Below are 22,064 nucleotides of genomic sequence, written 5' to 3' on the forward strand. Positions count from 1 at the left end.
TTGCTTTATTGAAAAAAAAAAAATGAAAAAAAAAAATACAAACTTTAATTCCCAACCAGGCTCTTGGGTGATTTGGAAGGCTCAGCTTTGTGGGAATTTACTATGAACACAGCAGCTTCTGTATTAAGAAGGTGGATCCCAATACAAATCCTCCTCTTAAAAACTAGACAAAAAGGGATCTGGGGAAGCAAATATACCAGAGCTTCCTTCTGACAATCCCTGGAACACAATGGCCTGATAAAGTGCGTTTTAGTCAAGGCTGTGTGTGGACAATATCGCTACCAGTGAAGACCAGATGGGGGAGTTTTCTCATCTTTGTTACTTTCCAGAGAGAAAGGTGGAATTCTGACATCAAAATGTGAACCATCAGGTCGCTCAAACCGGAACGTTCCCCTGAAACACAAGGATGAGGCAATGGTAAGAACCCGTATGTACATAGTTCCCCATTTGTTACAGTTAAAGGGGTTATCTGGTAATTAATATTGATGACCTATTCTCTGGATAGGTCATTAAGATCAGATTAGCAGGTGTCCAACACCCGGGACCCCTGCAGATCAGCTGTTTGAAGAGGCCGGCGTTCTGTGAGATCTGCAACCTTCGGCACTCCAGCTGTTGCGAAACGACAAGTTCCAGTGTGCACACTTACTTGGCTGTTCTTATAACCAGGGTGCTGGATGTTGCCGATCCCTGTCCTAGGCCATGGTACGTTGGTTACATGGCCTAGTTGCAGCTCAACCTCATTGATGTGAATGGGGCTGAACGGCAATACCAAGCACAGCCGCTGTCCAATGTATGACGCTGTGCTTGGAAGGCTGAAGCACTGGGACCCCTGCCGATGTGGTAATGATGACCTATCCTGAGGGTGGGTCATAATTATCAATTTCTGGATAACTCCTTTAAAACATTGCTTAGTACAAAGCAGTGAAGTGTCTCACCACATATGGCCACTGGAAGCCTGCAGGGATACATGACTACTGTACTGGAAAGCTGGCTGCTCCTTGGAAAGTACTGGCTCCTAAATGTGGTACAAAACTAGGTAAGTACAAAATTCACCCACATGATGATCAGACACCATGCAAGAAACTCGAATGGTGATCTTACCCGGCCCACAACACCACGACCTCTCACAGTCTCCAGCGTACCAGAGAGGCTGAAAATCCGCCAATGACGCTCTCTCAACTGAACTACTTCAACACTGAGGTTCTCCAGACGGATGCAGTAACGCCACTAGAGGTCAAGCAGATACTGAAATTACTGATGGACATGAGCGACATTTAAAGAAAACTACAGCACCTTCATTCCAGTCATTAATGCACATACTGCAGAAAAAAAATGTGCAGTATAAACTAAAGGCCTCATCTATCAACTGTAACAAGTCTTCATTGCCCACAGCAACCAATCAGAGCTTACCTTTCATTTTTCAGAACACTTTAAAAAAATGAAAGGCGAGCACCGATTGGTTGCTATGGGCAACTAAGACACTTTTCCTGTTAGACAGTTGATAGATGAGGCCCTAAGTCTCAATGTATTAGCACTGTGATATAAAGGAGTTTTCCCATCCTGTGCATACTGCAATCCGGATGCCAAGGCCATTACTGGCAGCCTCTAGCATCAGGCACCAATCAGAGACTGATAAATAAAGTCTCCTGGTCTTGTTAACCCCTTAGATGCAATGGTCGATAGCAACTGTGGCATCTAAGTTTTTTGACAGTGAGCTCCCCGTTAACCATTGCGCATCCCCCCCCCCCCCCAATCATCATAATGTGATCACGGTGAACTGATATACTATTATGTTAACCGGGGGGCATAACAAAGGCTCCAAAGCCTGCCATAAGCACTTATTGGGCCATGTTACAGAGGCATGGCTTAATACGCTGCCTGTCTGTACTATGTATTTCAAGGCATTACAGAAGTGATCAGAAAAGAAGAAAAAAAATAAAATAAAATGTTGATTCAAGTCAGCTAGGAGAACAAGAACAAAACAATAAATTAAAAACCAATAATGTACCCTAAATAATTCCAATAAAAAGACAACCTGTCCTGCGCAAAAAAAAAAAGAAAACAACTCACTACATTTACGGAAGTACAAAAAAGGTTATGGCTCTAAACCACTTGTAGAATAAAGATGAACTATAAAAAAAAAAAAAAAAAATGTTTGTCGATTTGTCTTTATTAACCCTTTCATGACCAAGGGTCATTGATGCCCCCGTGACCACATCTAATTTAGCAAATCTGACGTGTCAAAAATCCCAAATTTACAAAAGAAAAATAGAAAAATTAGCAATTTTCAAAATTTCTATTTCTCTGCATTTAAAATAGAAAGTGATACCTCATAAAATATATATTACTTAACATTCCCCATATGTGTACTTTATGTTAGCATCATTTTGTAAATGTCTTTTTTTTAGGACGTTAGAAGGCTTAGAATTTTAGAAGCAATTCTTTAAATTTTTAAGAAAATTTCCAAAACCCACTTTTTAAAAAAGGACCAGTTCAGGTCTGAAGTCACTTTGTTGTGCTTACATAGTGACCCGAGGGGTTAGGTCATGTGATTTTTTATGTGTGTAGTTTATATATATTTTTTTTCTTTTCATTTTTTAATCTCTTATAAATGCGCGGATAGGAAAAGGCAATTTTATTTTAAATGTAAATTTTTTTATTTTTTCAATTTTTTTTTTATCAAGTCCCACTTGGATCTTGAAGATCCAGTAGGACTGATGGCTGTACTATACTTTGCAATGCTCTTGCCCCGTGCAGATATATATTTTTTTTTTATTCTATGTAGCACTAATATGCACCTATTCCCTAGGCACTGTTCTAGAAAAAAAAAAAAATATATAAATAAAAAGAACTGCATAAGTGCTCATGCACACGATCGTATGTATTTTAAAGTACGCAAAAAACGGATCTGCAAAAAATTCTGGATTTTGCGGAACAGCTGGCCCTTAAAATAATAGTATTATCTTTGTCCATAATGCGGACATTAAAGGGGTTCTGCAGTTTTTTTTTTTAAACTGATGATCTATCCTCTGTATAGATCATCAGCATCTGATCGGCGGGGGTCCGACACACGGGACCCCTGCTAATTAGCTGTTTGAGAAGGCAGTAGCGCTGCAGCCTTTTCGCTGTTTACTGCCCAGTTAACGGCCCAGTGACGTCAAGACTAGTATCATAGGCCTGGGCGCGGTTAAAGGGATTCTGTCACCAGGTTTCACCCCCTCCAGATAAAAATATGGTTATGTTCAGGGAGCTTTAACCATTCCTAATGTGGTCTTATAAATGTAATCTGTAGGCTCATTTTGATAAAAATACGCTATTACTAACCTGTCATTCATAAAAATAAGGTGCCTAAGGGGATGTAAATGGCTCCAAGCTGCCGCCCGCACCTGCTGCCGTTCGTGCCCAGCGCCGCCTCATAATCTTCTGTGACGCCTCCTGCCCTCCTGCTCTCCCTCCCTCCCCCCTCCTCCTGCTGCTGCTGTGACGTCTCCTGCTCTCCCTCCCTCCCCCTCCTGCTGCTGCTGCTGTGACGTCTCCTGCTCTCCCTCCCTCCCCCTCCTGCTGCTGCTGCTGTGACGTCTCCTGCTCTCCCTCCCTCCCCCTGCTGCTGTGACGTCTCCTGCTCTCCCTCCCTCCCCCCTCCTCCTGCTGCTGTGACGTCTCCTGCTCTCCCTCCCTCCTCCTCCTGCTGCTGTGATGTCTCCTGCTCTCCCTTCCTCCCCCCCTCCTCCTGCTGTAACATCGCGATGTTACAGCAGGAGGAGGGGGGAGGGAGGGAGAGCACCCAGCAGGAGGAGGGGGGAGGGAGGAAGAGCAGGAGACGTCACAGCAGGAGACGTCACAGCAGCAGGAGGAGGGGGGAGGGAGGGAGGGAGAGCAGGAGACGTCACAGCAGGAGGGGGAGGGAGGGAGGGAGAGCAGGAGACGTCACAGCAGGAGGAAGGGGGAGGGAGGGAGAGAGAGCAGGAGACGTCACAACAGGAGGGAGGGAGAGCAGGAGACGTCACAGCAGGAGGAGGGGGAGGGAGAGCAGGAGACGTCACAGCAGGAGGAGGGGGAGGGAGAGCAGGAGACGTCACAGCAGGAGGAAGGGGGAGGGAGGGGGAGGGAGAGCAGGAGGCGTCACAGAAGATTATGAGGCGGCGCTGGGCACAAACAGCAGCAGGTGCGGGCGGCAGCTTGGAGCCATTTACATCCCCTTGGGCACCCTATTTTTATGAATGACAGGTTAGTAATAGCGTATTTTTAGCAAAATGAGCCTACAGATTACATTTATAAGACCACATTAGGAATGGTTAAAGCTCCCTGAACATAACCATATTTTTATCTGGAGGGGGTGAAACCTGGTGACAGAATCCCTTTAAGCTCTGTGGAGCTTAGCCCCACCCAGTGATACTAGTCATGACGTCACTGGGCCAGCGGTAAACAGCAAGAAGGCCACTGCACTAGTGCCAGCGCCACTGCCTTCTCAAACAGTTAATCGGCAGGGGTCCAATGTGTCGGACCCCCGCCGATCAGATGCTGAGGATAGATCATCAGTTTAAAAAAAAAAAAAAATATCTGCAGAACCCCTTTAATAGGACACGTTCTATTGTTTGTGGAACGGACACACGGACAAACAGAAACAGATTGCACACAGAGTAACTTCCTTTTTTTGGGCGGACCCATTGAAATCACACACACACACACTGAACGGACACAGAAAGAAAATGCATGTTCGTGTGCATGAGCCCTAAGCCTAATTCTAACTGCTTAAATCTTTCAGAGGCGTTTTGCTTGATTACCTACTAATGACAAGGAAGAGTTACTTACCCAATAGACATGGGAATTCTGAGCTTCCTGTAACGAGAAAAAATAAATAAAATTATATATATATATATATATATATATATATATATATAAATAATTTTTTTTTTTACTCAATCATATTTTGAAAGGATTTTCCAACTTTCTTTTTTTAATAAACTGTAGGGGTTACAGTAATAAAACGGACTTAGGTTTCATATCCCTCATTGCTCTGTTTACACTGTTGCAACAATGGCAGCTTGTCCTAACACATAAGGTGCCAATAGAGATGAGCGAATTTCAGGTTATGAAATTCGTTCACGCTACTGGTAAAAGGTGAATTAGAGGTATTCTGTTATTCATTCCGTCTTCATAGAAGTCTACAGGCTGCAAAACGGATCCGTCCGTGTCCGTAATGCTCGAGTCCTCTCCTGCATAACGGAAACGGGACGGATCCGTTTTGCAGCCCATAGACTTCTATGAAGACGGAATGAACAACAGAATGCCTCTAAAGGCATTCCGTTATGAATTCCGTCATATAATTGAGTTATGAAAATGAAATTCGCTCATCTGAAGGTGCCAACTACTCACTAGCTACAGCACTGATGACAACGCCGTTGCAACCAGTTAGTGGCTGTAGCGGTCAAGTCTCAGGAGACACGTCAATACTACAGCAGTGTAAACAAAAACCAGCAGGCGATTTAAAAAGTAGAATGGGCACTCATATCTAGTTCACAAAGTAGGCAAAGCGACCCAAGCGATGTAGCAATAATATGTTAATTTATTGATAACAATGTATATGTGTGCGGATAGATAGCAATAATGTCACCGTACACAATTAGTAATATAAACCGAAAACAGAGCTATATCCCCAATTTAAAATGAATAAAACTCACATAAAACATATAATGTATAAAAAAAAATAATCATATATCAATCCACTGTTATAGCTGATAGAAAACCGGGGGTCCGGTCCAGCTTCAATTACTGATATGACTAGATAATCAAACTATATATACGGCGGGCTTGTTAGTTTCTGTTATCTAAAACAGTGGCTAATAACGCTTATCTCTCCAGAGATAAAAAGAGCTATGTGAAAATAAGTGAATATCAATTAGATCAATAGTGATATAAGACAGTAAAATATAGTGCATAGTATGGTGAAATACCTGTAAAATAGATAAAGATTAGATATAAGATTGAATATAAAATACTTAGTGAATTTATACAATGTCTCTGGAGATACAGCAATATTGTGTAGGTTGCTGCGTCCCACTAATAGTTCTGTTCCTAGAATATAGTCTTTCTTTAGTATTGAAGCATATGACCGGTGAATCGGCTTGATCCACGCAATTTCCTAGAGGTATACTAGATTTCAGCAGATATCTGCTTGGGCAGGCTTTGAGCTCAAAACAGCCGACCGCAGCGAACACGGCAAGATAATTAAGCAACAATACAAATGTATCCAATAATATTGCGCCAGTTCAAATGTAGCGGTGCCAGATTGGTTTACTCACGTACAGTCCTGCTCCCACCGTGGCGTCCCACGTGGTGTAGATTCAGGATGAACTTGCCTTTAGGTAGCACACTCAAAGACTGCCTTGTTGTCTGCTAGCAATACTGTGTGCACCCAACTGTGAACGGGAGTAGTAGCTGTTATTCTCCTCTAACATTAATCAGGAATATACAGAATTCCTGGACATTCGGATTACTTACCCAGAGGGAACATTATATTTGTACTACTTTTCAGAAAGAGGTAGCCAAGAACAGCTTCATCCTCTTTTCTAGCTGTCATTTGCCCTCTTGGTTATTGAATATACCTACAGGGCAGTTCCGCAGAATAAAGAGGAACTGCACCAACCAGACAGAATTTGAGGATGAAACTGTTATTATGAAGAACAAATTTTTGGAGAAGGATTATCCAGAGACAGTTGTCGAGAATGCCCTATGTAAGGTTAGAAAAATGGATAGAAAAATGTTTTTTGAAACTAAACAAAAAGAAGGATGATAAACCCACTGATGATAATAAATTCCGCATAATACTGCCTTATAATGCACAACACAAGAAAATAGAGCAAAGTATTAAGAACAACTGGCATCTTATCCAGAAGGATAAAATTATAGGCCCTTTAATCCCACCAACACCGGAGATAGTGTATACAAAGGCCCCTAATTTGGGTCTGAAGATAGCACCATCTATTAAAAGTCAGATGAGAGAAACCGGATCCATTAATAAATGGCTAAAAAGGAGTGGGTTCCACAGATGTGGATGTTGTATAAACTGTAGGAATACGTCTTTCGCAAAAAAGACTATGCGAGTGACCTCAACACAAAATAATTTTTTTGTTGAGATAAAAGATTTTCTCACTTGTAATAGTTCAAATGTAATTTACATTATTGAATGCTCATGTGCCAAACAATATATTGGCAGGACCAAAAGATCGTTAAAAATCAGGATAGCGGAACATATAAATAATATTACGAAAGGTTATGAAAAACATGTACTATCAAAACATTTTAAACTGATACATAAATCAAGATCCTAAGTCTCTAACCTTCGCAGCATTCGAGCAGATAGAACGCCATTGGAGGGGGGGGGTAATCATATTGCCCGAATGTCTAGGGCAGAGTCTAGGAAGATTTTCGAATTCGGCAGTTTGGCCCCAGCAGGGCTAAATGCCGAGTTGGAAATATTTGGGTTTCTGTGATGGGTCGGGTGTCTTCGGCCCATGGGGGGTACTAGTCGGGCTGTTTAGCAGCACTATGACCCCCCCTGCGCTGGAGATCTCCGACCCCATTCCATCTATACCATCCTTCCATATATTCTGCCCGAAGCATTTTAGGGGATGACCCCCACCAGTCACCGTCTGCGGCTTACTAAGAAAACCGATATACATTTTATATATAAAAATACATATATAAAAATACATATATATATACACACCTTGCAATAGATATAATACCCCAAAAATTATATATTTTATATTTTTAGACCTAATACAGAAGCTCCCTATCATTTAATAGGTTCTTAATAAAGGTTTTTAATGTTTATTCTTATATTTATATTTAATTTTAGAAACAATCATTGTGTTTTTGCTAATATATGAAACTGGATATAATTATGTATATAAGATCCAAACACAACCAGCTATAACAAAAATTGGACATGTGTATTGCTTCTGGTGGATTCAAGAACCCACAATATAAAAAAACGCAAGTGTGTATAAAAACCGCAGATATATCGCAAGAATACCGCAACACATGATAAATGTATCTGTGAAATCCTGATTCTTTGGGTCCATTTCGGGTTTAACCAGGAGCCCTTAGGTTGAAAAATGGATAAATAGCCGGCAAGTCAGTCAGATCCAAATTAACCACTGAGGAAGAAGGCAGACAGCCTTCGAAACGCATCTGGTGAGGAGTAATTGGACCTGACAATAATACCGGCTATAATTTTTACTATTTACTGGACTGAGAAAGCGCTTTCCAAAGGACAATTGAATTGCAGTTTCCAAGGTTAACCGAACTACAGCGATTGACGGGTGAGATCCTTACCACCAAGTACTGATCCAGACAGGTGGAACACCCATGCCAATCAAAGAAACTTGATGTGGATTTGCAGCGTGATACAGCTACTACTCCCGTTCACAGTCGGGTGCACACAGTATTGCTAGCAGACAACAAGGCAGTCTTTGAGTGTGCTACCTAAAGGCAAGTTCATCCTGAATCTACACCACGTGGGACGCCACGGTGGGAGCAGGACTGTACGTGAGTAAACCAATCTGGCACAGCTACATTTGAACTGGCGCAATATTATTGGATACATTTGTATTGTTGCTTAATTATCTTGCCGTGTTCGCTGCGGTCGGCTGTTTTGAGCTCAAAGCCTGCCCAAGCAGATATCTGCTGAAATCTAGTATACCTCTAGGAAATTGCGTGGATCAAGCCGATTCACCGGTCATATGCTTCAATACTAAAGAAAGACTATATTCTAGGAACAGAACTATTAGTGGGACGCAGCAACCTACACAATATTGCTGTATCTCCAGAGACATTGTATAAATTCACTAAGTATTTTATATTCAATCTTATATCTAATCTTTATCTATTTTACAGGTATTTCACCATACTATGCACTATATTTTACTGTCTTATATCACTATTGATTTAATTGATATTCACTTATTTTCACATAGCTCTTTTTATCTCTGGAGAGATAAGCGTTATTAGCCACTGTTTTAGATAACAGAAACTAACAAGCCCGCCGTATATATAGTTTGATTATCTAGTCATATCAGTAATTGAAGCTGGACCGGACCCCCGGTTTTCTATCAGCTATAACAGTGGATTGATATATGATTATTTTTTTTTATACATTATATGTTTTATTCATTTTAAATTGGGGATATAGCTCTGTTTTCGGTTTATATTACTAATTGTGTACGGTGACATTATTGCTATCTATCCGCACACATATACATTGTTATCAATAAATTAACATTATTGCTACATCGCTTGGGTCGCTTTGCCTACTTTGTGAACTAGATATATGAGTGCCCATTCTACTTTTTAAATCGCCTGCTGGTTTTTGTTTACACTGCTGTAGTATTGACGTGTCTCCTGAGACTTGACCGCTACAGCCACTAACTGGTTGCAACAAACTACTTTGTGAACTAGATATATGAGTGCCCATTCTAATTTTATTACTATTGTTTTTGGTGATTGGGTACACCATCCGTTTGGTGCACCTTGCCATCTTAAATCAGAGGTGAGCCGTCCTTCACCTCCTTTACCGATTTAAAAAGTAGGTTTACATTTTTGTCTAGTAACACTGTATAACATACAGTTTAATCGAAATAAGACAAGAAAGCACCTTTACATGTATGGAAAAAAATAAATAAAAATAAATAGTCAGGATGGCACATGGGGGAATAAGCCTTGGTGTAAGGCCTCATGCACATGACCGTTCCGTTTTTTGCGGTCCGCAAACCGCGCAGCTGCAAAAACCGGAAGCCATCCGTGTGTCTTCCGCAATTTGCAGAACGGAACGGGCGGCCCATTGTAGAAATGTCTATTCTTGTCCGCAAAACGGACAAGAATAGGACAGGTTATTTTTATTTTATTTTTTTGTGGGGCCACGGAACGGAGCAACGGATGCGGACAGCACACGGCACTGCAGCTCAGATGCAGGACACGGACAACGGCTGTGTGCATGAGGCCTAAGGTACACCTCTAAAAGGTCGATCATCAATATAGCTTTCAAAAATGGTACTAAAAGAGTTATTCATGCAGCAGTTCTTTATGGCTATGGTTAATGCAATACAGAGGTGGTTCCAACAATGGCTAATGAAGCACAAAACAGACCCTCATTCCCATGTAGAAGGGAATCACTGTGACACGGATATTCTCAGTTGTCTCCCTATGCACATCAGACAGCTCCAGCCAAGGATGATTCTTCTCCTGCCACGCATGAAGTGTTTCACGTGCTACAAACGGTGGCACTTGAAGAAAAAGGAAGGTCATTAGAAGCATTTTAAAGGACTTTCCAAGAAACAGAAACTAATGATCTGTCCTCAAAATTGCTGGTGGTCCAACACCCAGGACCCCGCAGATCTGCTGTTTTTTCAGCAGGCGCCAGCACTAGCAACTAGACGGTGGCCTTAGTACTGACTGTGCCGGTGTACATCATCTCAGCTCCCATGTAACTGAATGGCAGGTGATCTGCACTATGCCAGCGCGGCTACATAGTGGACGGAGCTTTCTGCTTCTGGATCCATATGCTGTTTAACTTCTGGCGACTGCATGTAACATCTTACCGGTGGCGGGTGCAGGGTTTACCCGATATTGATGACCTATCCTGAGCATAGGTCATAAATAGCTGTAATCCCACCTGGACAACAGATTATTTTGTACCTTGGACATTTATGGCATATCCACAAGCCGGCACATCTAGTTTAGGAATGAATGAAAAGTGGGCACACATGCAGCTCCCACCATTCACCTCTATGAGAATTACAGAAACAGTCAAGAAGCTGTGCTTTGCTGTATCCAAAACCCCTCAGAAGTGAATGGAGAGAGCCACGCACATGTGCGGCCACCTTTCCATTCATGTGTTTCCTGGATGCAGTGGTCTCCCCATAATGCAGGTTGCAGGTCAGAAATCCTGCGTATACATCATAAATGTCCAAGGTTGGAATACTCACTTGATGAGGACATTCAGTTTCTAGATATTGATAACCTATCCTATGATAGGTCATCATCCGGATGATGGGGGTACGACACCGCCAAGATTAGCTGTTATCGGCCAGAAACAAACAGTGGACGGAGTCGACTATTTATGGCACTGGCGATTGACAAAATTACCTGAGTGGTGGGTGCCAGGTGTTGGACCCCCCCGATATTGATGACCTATCCCGAGGACAGATCACTAAACCTAGACACTGGAAAACCACTTTAATCCAATTTTGACAAATACGAGGGTGATTACTATAACTTACCTTTGGTTTGATCATGGCTTAGGAACCTTTCAAATAGTTCATGCTGTATGGGGATTTGATCAGTAGAGTTGTAGGGAAGTATATCCTCATGACTTACATAATCTAAACCTTTATGGGATACAGAAGAAAAAAGATTTTCTAAGACGCAAAACACGGGTATATTCCATGTCTATAAATATATTAAAGCGGTGGCCCACTATGGAAATCCCTTTGTTATACGATTCCCTCAAAAATAATCAGAGCACAGGGATTTGCCAGGATCCCCAGAGATCCATCCTCATCTTCACCAGAACCAGGCACCAAGGGAGTGATTTACCAAATTGGTGTAAAGTAGAACTGGCTTAGTTTCCCATAGCAACCAATCAGGATCCACCTTTCATTTTCCAGAGCACTTTTGAGAAAATAAAAGTTGGATTCTGATTGCTTGCTATGGGCAACTAAGCCAGTTTTCCTTTAGACCAGTTTTGAGAAATCTCCCCCTAATGTCTTATTTCCCTCCAGTGCAGCCACAGGTTTTATACGGAGTCTATTAAATTAAAATTTATCACGAAGAGGCCGGTTCCTTCCGTGCAAAATGGTATTTTAGCTGTTTTGCACTCTAGCTAATTGACTAGAATTCCCTGGCTGGGTATTTAAACATTGGCTACTTTATGTATACATATGTGCTAAAGGTATCCAACAGAGGAACGGCCTGCAGGAGTTCACCGTATCTGGAATACCAGGAAAGGGCCATGTACCATCAGACCATAATGGCATCCAGCGGGGATTCGGCCAGTGTCCGGCATATGCACCAGTTATGTCCAGCCAAATCCCAGCGTTCATGCCCGAAACCAGCCGATCCAATTATAGTCAATGGGCTCCGGCGGTGCACTACAATATCTGGCTAGGCTGGATTCAGGGAACACTGGCAGGCTGTTCCTAGTCAGTCTGATGGATACCATTAACAGATACATGAAACTAGCCTAAAACTGCCCATGGACATCTTTTCATTTTCAGAACTGAAGCAACTCCACACTTACACCAAACAACAACTCAAATGTGGGAATATACAAAATACACACACACACACACACACACACACACACGCAATACAAGCTGCAGGTTATAGGGCAGGAGAGGCTGATTGATATGCAGTAGTATAGTCTTGTGGGAACAGATTCAGTAAAACTTGTAATTTATACATTTAAGGCTACTTTCACACTTGAGTTTTGGGCAGATCAGTCACGGACGGATCACGGACGGATCCGTTCAGATAATACAACCGTCTGCATCCGTTCAGAACAGATCCGTTTGTATTATCTGTAACATGGCCAAGACGTCTTGAACACCATTAAAAGTCAATGGAGGACGGATCCGTTTTCTATTGTGCCAGTGAAAACTTGCAGCGTTTCGGTGTCCGCCTCCAGTGCGGAATGGAGACTGAACTGATGCATTCTGGGAGGATCCTTTTCCATTCAGAATGCATTAGGGCAAAACTGATCCGTTTTGGACCGCTTGTGAGAGCCCTGAACGGATCTCACAAACGGAAAGCCAAAACGCCAGTATGAAAGTAGACTAAGTCTCTACTTCTTCTGAGTTTGAGTGTACACAGGAGTCAGGTTATTAGTGACACTTAAGGTCCCTTTAGACGGGACAATTGCTTGGGCTACTGTTGGGAAAGAAGCGTTCCTTCCCGGCAATCGCCTGCTCGTCACTGGAGGAGATCTCCTCCACAGTATAGGAAGTAGTTTTCGCTAATGCCATCGCTCATCCCCATACAGACTTGTGCGCCAGCAGCAGACTGCTATTTAGACAACACAATATGATGTCTGCAAACGACCATTTAGGTGACAACATGAATGACGCGATGAATGAGAACCTTCTCAGTTAGTGTAAAGGGCCCTTACACAGAGAACGCCAACAACCACCAATAATAGCCAGTTTCAGCTTGGAAAGGGGGAATGATTTACATGCATAAATTACAAGTTTTACAGAATTTTATCCCAGAAGAGTACCGTATATCAGGGGTGTGGAAATAAAAATAAAAAAAACTACTTGTTGAAGGACTAAAGCGGGGTCTCAATCTACTTGTCCCTCATGACAATCTACTTGTCCTGATACAAAAAGTAATTTTAAATCAAAACCATATTTAAGTGAATCCCTTTAATGTACATGCCATACTGGGCCAGTGAATCCCTTTAATATACATGCCATACTGGGCCAGTGAATCCCCTTAATATACATGCCATACTGGGGCAGTGAATCCCCTTAATGTACATGCCAGTATGGGGAAGTCCCCGCCCCCCCCCCCCCCCTATTCATGGAGGGTGAGTGGCTGGAAGTTGGAACCTGGCAGCACTCCTATTGACACTTCAATGCCAGGGAGAAGAAGCAGAGCGGCAGCCCGACAGCAGAGCATAGCTGACCCAGAGCAGTCACCACACACACTACCTGCTGGGCTATCTATCACTGCACGGGCTGCCACCATGTCAGGAGCTCCTACTACAGCCGCTGACTAACGTGTGCCTCCGCTGGGAGCTGACTTCCGGCCCGTGGCGCCCGACTTCCGGCCTGCACAGGAGCGCTGATAACTAGTGATGGGAAGTTCGGATCTTTTAGGTGAATCGGTTTATTTGAATCAGCTCATTCAAATGGACCGATTCATGAATCGGATCTTCGGTTCACTTGGTGAGTCAAGACTGCTGAGCTGACTCGCAAGTGAACCGAAGACTCTAGGTGCCGGTGCGCATGCGCAGATGCTATACACATTCGATTCACTTGCTGCTGCTGACTCAGTGCAGTCGGCTCTTCAGCTCTCTGAACTCTGATTAGTATTGAGCGAGTCAGGAAGAGTGATTTATCATAGTAAAGGGAAGCTGAGGCTGACGCCGGACAGGAGGACAATAGACTTGTATTATGGCGTAAAGCAAAATGGAAGGCTTTAAAAGGCATTCCATTTGCTTTCCGTCCTAATAGAAGTCTATGCAAATCAAAATGGATCCGTCTGGGTCCCGTTATGCAAGACGGAAAACTAAGTCCTGTCGACACCACAGGACCCAGACGGATCCGTTATGATTTCCATAGACTTTTACGATGACGGAAATCAAAACGGAATGCCTCTTAAAGGTTTCCGTTTTGCACTCCATTTTATGGATTACGTTATTTTCTGTTATAACCCTTTTATAACGGAAAGCCATAACGGAATCCATAAAGGTGACGTGAACCCACCCTTGGTTATATAGCTACTAAATGAGATGCCTTTAACATATATATCTCCCGAGAAGCCAATTTGATTCTAAAGGGTTAATTTAATTCAACCTGTAATCTAAACTCTTGTGTCATCTGTCCCTTCTCTTATCTCTCTGCTCCTGTCCCCTAATCTTATCACTGCTGCAACAAAAGCATCAGCCTCAGTGCACTGTAAACTGTTCTAGTGTCTGACTCACGGCTCTTAACTCAATGAATCGAATGAGTCACAAACTAAGTCGGATCTTTAGATTCTTTTAACTTGTGACTCATTCGATTCCTTTCTATTCTTAGACTCCCTGCACTTGTGTGACTCAGACGACTCAGAGCTGCCAGTGTGCTTGCCTTGCCCCCTCAGCTCTGGTCGGTGATTGGTTGGTGGGAGGGGAGGGGAGGGGCTGGCAGAAGCCAGCTTCCACTCTAGGATCATATTACGCTCCTCCCCGTCCCTCCCTCAGGCTCCCTGCTGCCAGCGTGAGGTGAGCGTCTCTGTCTGCATTGTCTGTGAACACTGCGGTAAGCAGCCCGGACTTGCTGCACCGGGCTGTGTATTAGAGGAAAACACGGCGCAACCCTAGCCCTGCTACTTGCCCGCAGGGCTAAGCTGCCTGCACAAACTACCTGCCCGGCGCCCGGAACTGCATGTCCCGGGCGTCGGGCGATAGGAATTCCACACCCCTGGTTATATATCAATGTGCTCAGCTCCTCCTGCTCTATAACATGCTGCCTACAGATTGCACTGCGTTTTGTGGTGACAGGTTCTCTTTAAAGGGATATTCCCATCTGGACATTTATGGCATACCCACAGTAGCTTACTCTGCTATTTTCGGAACTCGCAAATGAAGGGAGACAGTCGTGCATGTACGTCCACCTCTCCATTACCAGCGGGGCAAGACAGGGCCTTGTTCTCAAGGCAGGCGCTGGTCCCAGAGGTGGGACCTGCAACTAATGGACATTTATCACATGTCCTGTAGATCTGCCCCAAATCTCCAGATGGGAAAAACCCTTTAACCACAAGGTTTCTTTTTCCATAAATCAATATCCATAAAATACTTACCAGGAATTGCATACAAAGCTCGACTATCATCATGATTTGCAAGGAACGTCACGGCTTCTGTCTGTGATCTTTGTGACTGGTGAAGAAAACAAGACATACAAACACTGAATCCAATCAATGAATCCAAGATGGAATAGTCTTTGAACCATTTTACTAGTTCCTGAAAGCTTGGACATTTTTCTCATATAAAACACCACAACTGCTCCGTACATCTGATTGGAGCCTGCAGTTATCGATGTACGTGCTGCAGAAGCAATGCCCCCAGAGGTGGACACAGACAGTACAGTGACCCTGTGCAAGGGTAACAGGAATAATAGAATTAACCCCTTCCCATTGTAGACATTTTCATTCTCCTACTTCCTGCTCTTTTTCTCCAGTTAACATAGCCATGATGGCTTGTGTTTTTTTTTATTTGTGGGACAAGTTGTAATTTTTTTAACGGCACCACATACTATTTCATAAGTTGTATTGAGTTAAAAAAAAAAAAAAATCCCTATTGCGCCATTGTATTACAGGCTTTGTTTTTTTACTGTATTCACTATGCGGTAAAAATGACACTTTATTCTGCAGGGATACCAAATTTATATCGTTTTTATAAAGTTTTAATACTTCGAAAAAACAAACAAAAAAAAAACAAAAAAACACTCTAAAAGCAGCTTGCAGACCAGCAAGAATTCTGCGCGGGTACAATGCGATGCCTGCACAGAATCCGGACCCATATGTCTACTTCATGTTTGGATCATTTTGGGAATGCCATTTTATTTTTCGGGGATGTTACAAGGCTTAGAAGGAAATCTTGAAATTTCAGAAATTTTCTAAAACCCACTTTTTAAAAAGGACCAGTTCAGGTCTGAAGTCACTTTGTGAGGCTCACATAATAGAAACCACCCAAAAATGACCCCATTCTAGAAACTACACCCCTCAAGGTATTCAAAACTGATTTTACAAACGTTGTTAACCCTTTAGGTGTTCCACAAGAATTAATATAAAATAGACATACATTTTTTAAATTTAACTTTTTTAGCAGATTTTCCATTTGAATAATTTTTGTTACAGTTACAAAGCAAGGGTTAAGCAGGGGCCCCATATTCCTCAGGGTCCCCGGCTGCACAAGAGATATGTCCACCCTGTATGGAACAAATTGTCAGTCACATCAAGTCTTCTGTGAACATACCTTTTAGTTCCTATTAATGAAGCACACTTACTATGTGGGGGCAGTCACGAGCATCTATTAGTACTTGGTAATAGGTGTGCGTCTTGCCCTTGACCTCTTTGGATCCATGAACTGCTGAAGTCTCTGACCTGAAAATAGAAAATCAGCCAATGAAAGGCTCCTTACACTTAGATATTACAGAAATGCATATTCATTAAATCTGGGCCAAAATACTCTTAATGAAAATCGCATCAAGCCTGAAGAACAGTAAGACCCAAACTCACTTTTCTGAGACAGGTGAAGCGACATCTCGGTCGTATAATCTCGCCTGCCATGGAAAGAGTACGATGCCTCGGTATCCAAATATGCTGTGCAGGAAGAGCTGTGCAACAAAACACGGAGATGCAGATAACGTCCATATAGAAGAATGGGGTTTACATTACCAGTATAATGTTTAGTATTTAAAGGCGTATTTTGGTTATAAAAAGTTATCTGCTCTGCTATTAGTTTGGGGGGGGGGGGGGTTTTAGACCACTAGGCCGCCCGCAATCATGAAAATGGGGGAAATATAAACCGAAATGAATGGAGCAGCTAGTCGAGTATGCACCATGCCGTCCTATTCCTTCTCTACAGCACTGCTGGAAGTAGCCAAGTGCTATAATCTGCTGTGTCCAGCAGCCCCATAGAGAATAAAATAGAACGGCTCCATTTTGGGGTTCTCGTGATGAGCGGGGGTCCCATCCACTGGATACGGCATAACTTTTTACAACTAAAATACCCATTAAATTACTTTATGAACATAACCTGTCTTTGGATATCTACTTGATACAAGGGTCTCACTCCTGCCATAACTATAAACTCTGTGCGGTGAGGGGTGGAGGGGGATGAGGATACATTTTTTTTACATTAAACAATACTGAATTAAGAGGGACTGGGTCATCACAGACAGCCCCACTTAGAATGTGATCCCCTGGGCAAGCAGCCCATTACCCCAGGTCCTGCCCCCAGCAAACGGAAGATTACTAATTGCAATACTGTACAAGGGTCATTCAGATGAATAGCCGCCCATTTAATATGAAGCCAGCTTTTGTCAGCTCGGTGGCTTCCCGTTTTGGCTTACAGAGGGATGTCAAAATGGGAAGAGGGGTGGCCACTGACGTCCATTTGTCCTGGTAGGGCATATGGGTCAGGTGTTATCATGAGACATCCACTCTGCTGGAGGTCATTAATGATGACGCTTCAATCAGAGGTAAATTATTTTCATCATGTGAGGGGTGTTCATACCACTGACTCTTCAATCACAAGGATCTGTGGCAGAAATCAGGGGAACGGCCTCGGATTTTGCAGTGGATTTACAGTTTGATATTCCACGTTTAACAGAGCTAATTCATATGCCAAAACCACTGCCAGATCTGATACGTCGATTACTTTTTTGCCACAGATTTCAATGGTGCCCTACAGCGCAGAATCCCCATTGGCGTCAATTAAGTGGGCTGTAGTTGGATTTTGGCATGTAGCACGCGCCAAGTTCCATTTGAACATGCCCTTATAGTAAGGCTACAACCACACGGTGCGGTACCGGCCGCAGTTGGCTCTAATTAAACTGATGAGACCACACTGTTTAGTCATTGTTAAAGAGGTTGTCTGGGCTTCTAATATGGACGACCTATCCTCAGGATAGGTCATCAATATCAGAGAGGCAGGGGTCCGACACTCCTGCCGAGCAGCTGTATGAGGAGATTGCGCTCAGTACACACGTGCTTCCTGCCGTTTGTCTATGGAACAGCAGCAGAAGACCGGATGAGAAGAAGCGTGACGGTACGTGCGCATGCCTTTCCTTCATACAGCTGGTCGGCCATCACCAATCTGATCCTCAAGAATGGTCAACAATAGAAAAAGCCCGGACAACCCCTTTAATGACTGCAGGTGCCATGCGGCCATTAACAATACAGACAAACACGCTGGCAGCTGCACCCAGATCGTCCAGTGTATGTGGTATCCATACTCCTCATGCTGGGACAGCCAAGCAGAGGTAAAGCCAAATGTGCACTGTGCTCAGAGAAGGGCTTCTGCCCATTTGTATTTTTTACATAGATTTTTAACACAATGACTGTAATTAGGTCATATAAAATGGTCAGATATCACTTCTAGCCCTCTATCAGATATCCTTACCTGACCCGTTTCATATTTTCCCTGTTGCTTTGGCAGCTCAAACACCCCCACTGTCTCCAAGACTTTACCTTCTGGTCGGTTTCTAGAATGACAGGAAAAAAAAACAAAAAGGTAAAGAACTATATAAAAATTTATAAAGCAAAAATAAACATGAAGATACGATTGTATCACCCAATATCTCTACTCCACGATCCATCTTATGCTGGGTTCACATCACCGTTTATTTTTCCGTTCTTCTGATCCGTCAGAAGAACTGAAAAAAAAAAAAAAAAAAAAAAAAGGAGAGAAACGGATCCTGTGCATCAGTTATTACACATTTGGCATCCGTTTTAGCCATTTCCGTCTGAGATCCGTTATTTTAGACATGTATGTAGGGCTTTTTTTCAGTCTAAAATAACAGATCTCAGACAGAAATGGCTAAAATGGATGCCAAATGTGTATAACTCAGCATAGCCGCTTAAGGGTACTTTCACACTAGCGTTTTTCTTTTCCGGTATGAGTTCTGTCACAGGGGCTCAATACCGGAAAAAAAAACTGATCAGTTTTATCCTAATGCATTCTGAATGGAGAGCAATCTGTTCAGGATGCATCAGTTCAGTCCCTCTTACGTTTTTTGGACAGAGAAAATACAGCAGCATGCTATAGTTTTCTCTACGGCCCAAAATACTGATCACTTGCCGGAATGCTGGATCCGGCATTAATTTACATTGAAGTGTGTGAGTGCCAGATCCGGCATTAAGTGTTCCAGCAAAACAGATCCAGCATTCCGGTCTGCACATGCGCAGACCTTTACAAATGGGAAAAGAAAAATTAATACCGGATCCGTTTTTCCAGAAGACACTGGAGAGATGGATCCGGTATTTCAATGCATTTGTCAGACGGATCCGCATCTGGATGCGTCTGACAAATGCCATCAGTTTGCGTCCTCTGCCGCAAGTGTAAAAGTACCCTAAAATACAGGAACAGTTTTTTTCTGCTCTTCTTAAGTATCAGAAGAATACTGTACATAACTGTAATATGACCCCGTCCTTAAAGGGAACCTGTCACCAGTTTTATGGTGTCCTAACTAAGGGCAACATAAATAAGTGACTGATTCTCTTAGCAAAATGCTGGGTCACTTTCTTTAATTGACCCAGTCAATCTGCCAACATCTTGTATTGAAAAGCTCCAGCTGATAATGATGAGTCCTGAATATTCATGAGCTCCTGACTCTCCCCGCCTACCTGCTGCTGAGTGACAGTTTGTTTCCATAGGAATCAGCAGCAGGTGGGCAGGGGAGTGGCTATAGCTCTGAATTAAATATACGCCGGACTTATATCAGCTCATTAGCAAGCGGCATGCGGCATCTTTGTGTGTATATTATGAGGTAACCATCTGTCACACCAGTAAGGGAATACATCTAAGGCACTTTTTAGTAGTTAATGATTGTATATAATTAGTTAGATTATAATCAAATATCCACATGACAGGTTCCCTTTAAACTCTCTAACTTGCATCCTTTAAATACAATAACCAGAATACAGATCTCCACACGTATCTGTTACCATCATTTTTATTCTTAATCGCCAAGGAATGGGAAATGGCGGCTGCTACAATCGATCATAGATTCCAAGTATTTAATTGTCTAACATTCCCAGGAACTGAAGGCAGCCATTAAGGCCTCATGCACACGACCGTTGTTCTGGTCCACATCCGAGTCACAGTTTTTGCGGCTCGGGTGCGGACCCATTGACTTCAATGGGGCCGCAAAAGATGCGGACAGCACTCAGTGTGCTGTCCGCATCTGTTGCTCCGTTCCATGGCCCCGCAAAAAATAAAAAAATAATGTCTTATTTTTTTTTTCCGTTTTGCGGAAAAGAATAGGCATTTCTACAATGGGCCGCCTGTTCTGTCCCGGAAGGCACACGTGCGGCTTCTGTAGTTTTGCGGACCGCAAAAAAAACGGAACGGTCATGTGCATGACGCCTAACCCAAACATCTTTCTAGAAACCTACAGGAACAGAGCAACGTAAACAAAATCTACAGCGTGAAGAGCAAAAATGGTCTCCAACTATATACAATCGCCAACGAGACTCCATACCACCGCCACCTCGGAAAGGGGATTTCTGAGATGACCAGAAATCTTGGACATGCCCTAAAATGGCTTAAAATAAAACTTTTATACAAAAATTTGTTCGCAAACAGTCAGTTGCTGCTGTGTGTAGGGTTCCCACCCCAGGTAATATTTTTTCAAAGATAACAGCAGATAAACGTGATGATCTTTGTGTTTTTCTTTTATTTTGTTTTCAAATAGACTTCATTTTGAAAACAAAAGAAAAACACAAAGAATATCACGTTTATCTGCTGTTATCTTTGTTAAAATAAAACATGTCATACTCACCCCTTTCTCTGGCCCCATACCCTGCACCGCCGAGCCCATTCTCCTGCCGCTGGCTGTTTACAAACTGCGGTGGTGACATGCCGGGATACAGCATGTGATGTGAGGACGGGGACTGGCTGCAGAGGTGACATGCCGTATCCCGACATATGACCGATGCAGTTGGTAAACAGGCCGTGGCAGGAGAATGGGATCAGTGGTGCAGAGTATGGCGCAAATACAACAGTGGCCAGAAGCATGTTACTGCTGAAGCCAGTAATTGGCTGCAGCGGAGCATGCGACCATGCAGCTATGGATGTAAACACTTTGGGGACCGGAACAAGGACACCGCGGAGGACTGGAGCAGTGTATGAATCTTCTACTTACAGAGGCAGGCTGCAGGCAGGTGATGAAAAAGGGAGTATAGCCTCATGCATCTGCAAATTGAGCATCCAGGTGCTTTCTGCACCCATATGTCTGTTCCGCAAGCAGACAGCACATGTCCTATACTTGGCTGCAAAATGTGGACCGCAAAAAATACAGTGTAAGGCCTCATGTGCACTAACATATTTCCTTTCTGTGTCTGTTACTTTTTTTTTTTTTTGAGGACTGTAAGCAGAACCATTCATTCCAAAAGGGTCTGCCAAAAAAACAAAAAAAAACAAACACGGAAGGTACTCTGTGTGCATTCTATTTCCGTTCTGCAAATAAAAATAGAACACGTCCTATTATTGTACGCATTACGGACAAGGATAGAACTGTCCTATAAGGGTCCAGCTGTTCTGTTCCACCAAATACAGAATGCACACGGATGTCATC

At 43.0% G+C, this 22,064-nt stretch overlaps 1 protein-coding gene across 1 annotated transcript in view; it reads right to left on the bottom strand.

Annotated features, from left to right (window-relative positions):
- POLDIP2 (DNA polymerase delta interacting protein 2) overlaps nt 1-22,064 on the bottom strand; it is a 23,673-nt gene continuing 1,609 nt past the window's right edge. The window contains exons 2-11 of the mRNA XM_044283900.1: nt 18,890-18,971; nt 17,002-17,099; nt 16,770-16,866; nt 15,565-15,640; nt 11,283-11,390; nt 10,150-10,286; nt 4,813-4,839; nt 1,102-1,227; nt 936-1,015; nt 1-393 (exon numbers count right to left, since the gene is read on the bottom strand). Coding sequence (XP_044139835.1) covers nt 279-393; nt 936-1,015; nt 1,102-1,227; nt 4,813-4,839; nt 10,150-10,286; nt 11,283-11,390; nt 15,565-15,640; nt 16,770-16,866; nt 17,002-17,099; nt 18,890-18,971 — 946 coding nt within the window. The 3' untranslated portion in view covers nt 1-278. The remainder of the gene's footprint in view (nt 394-935; nt 1,016-1,101; nt 1,228-4,812; nt 4,840-10,149; nt 10,287-11,282; nt 11,391-15,564; nt 15,641-16,769; nt 16,867-17,001; nt 17,100-18,889; nt 18,972-22,064) is intronic.

Source organism: Bufo gargarizans, chromosome 3 (genome assembly GCF_014858855.1).
Source record: "Bufo gargarizans isolate SCDJY-AF-19 chromosome 3, ASM1485885v1, whole genome shotgun sequence".
NCBI classification, from domain to species: Eukaryota; Metazoa; Chordata; class Amphibia; order Anura; family Bufonidae; genus Bufo; species Bufo gargarizans.